This window comes from Acanthisitta chloris, unplaced genomic scaffold (assembly GCF_000695815.1).
Source record: "Acanthisitta chloris isolate BGI_N310 unplaced genomic scaffold, ASM69581v1 scaffold15692, whole genome shotgun sequence".
NCBI lineage: Eukaryota > Metazoa > Chordata > Aves > Passeriformes > Acanthisittidae > Acanthisitta > Acanthisitta chloris.
Window position 1 is genome coordinate 53,661 of NW_008662299.1, and position 1,019 is coordinate 54,679.

Sequence of the window (1,019 nt, forward strand, 5' to 3'; positions counted from 1 at the left end):
ATTAATTTAAAACAAAAGCACTTGACACCAAGTGAGCCAGCCAAAGGATAAGCAAACAGAAATGAGGGAAAAATTACGGAGAGGCAAAGAATTCTGCAATGTTGGCCAAGTTCTACTCTGAAAAGAGTGTGTACCACTGAGGTAACCTGGTCTGAGAAGAACTTCTGAGGGTAGGACTCATGCTTGTGTTGAAATCAGTGATCTCAGAGAGGGAAACCAGACACCACAGTGTAAACAGAGCAATGCAGGCTAGCAAGGCTCCCTTAAACAAGTGTACATTAACTTCTTCTACTTACATAAATGATCAGGTCCTTTCAGCACGAGGCGAACTTGTCTGCTTCCATAGGGAATAGCAACCACTGTATCATCCACTGTGGGAAGGCAAAAAAAGTTGCATGGAGTAAATAAGCAAAGAAACTCCTATTTCTTCTCAAATAAGCAGTGTAAATAGGTGCCTACAGGGCAGTCAAAACTAAAGTCTTAGGACCAACTAAACAGCACTTAGAATTCTGATTAAAAGAATGAAAAAAGAACTTGTTAAATGCGGTAAGAACCTTCTACTTAGAAGAACCCAAATACATTGATTTTATTCATTCTCAACTCCTTCACAACAATTTCTGCATTTCAAGAATAACTAATAACTTGGTGTTTCATCATTATTCCACTTAAACCAGTTTGAAGTATTTTGAATTGGTGTTTGTAGTGAAGTAGAGAAGTATAAGCTTATTCCGATGTTTAATCAGAATGGCCCTCCCATTCCTTCACTTGAACCTCACAGCTTCTCTAAGACCCTGCCCATGATATATGATGATCTTCCACTGCTCTCAGGTAGTTGCTCTTTTCACACCTTTTACTTTAATGACTAGAAGTGTTATAATTCTGTGTCCCTTTCCACACCACTAGCAGAAGGTCCCTGGAAATGTCATGTAAATAGGTTTTAGAGCAGGATCTTGCACCTGTGAAGTCCTTTAGAGCTTTGCCAACTGGATTTAAACCATGGTGCGAATTAGCATATAGCT

At 39.3% G+C, this 1,019-nt stretch overlaps 1 protein-coding gene across 1 annotated transcript in view; it reads right to left on the bottom strand.

Annotated features, from left to right (window-relative positions):
* Positions 1-371, bottom strand: part of LOC103798301 (ADAMTS-like protein 1) — a gene marked incomplete at both ends in the record, with an annotated part of 53,337 nt that extends 52,966 nt beyond the window's left edge. Inside the window, one exon of the mRNA XM_009070553.1 lies at positions 297-371. Coding sequence (XP_009068801.1) covers positions 297-371 — 75 coding nt within the window. The remainder of the gene's footprint in view (positions 1-296) is intronic.
* Positions 372-1,019: the final 648 nt, after the last annotated feature.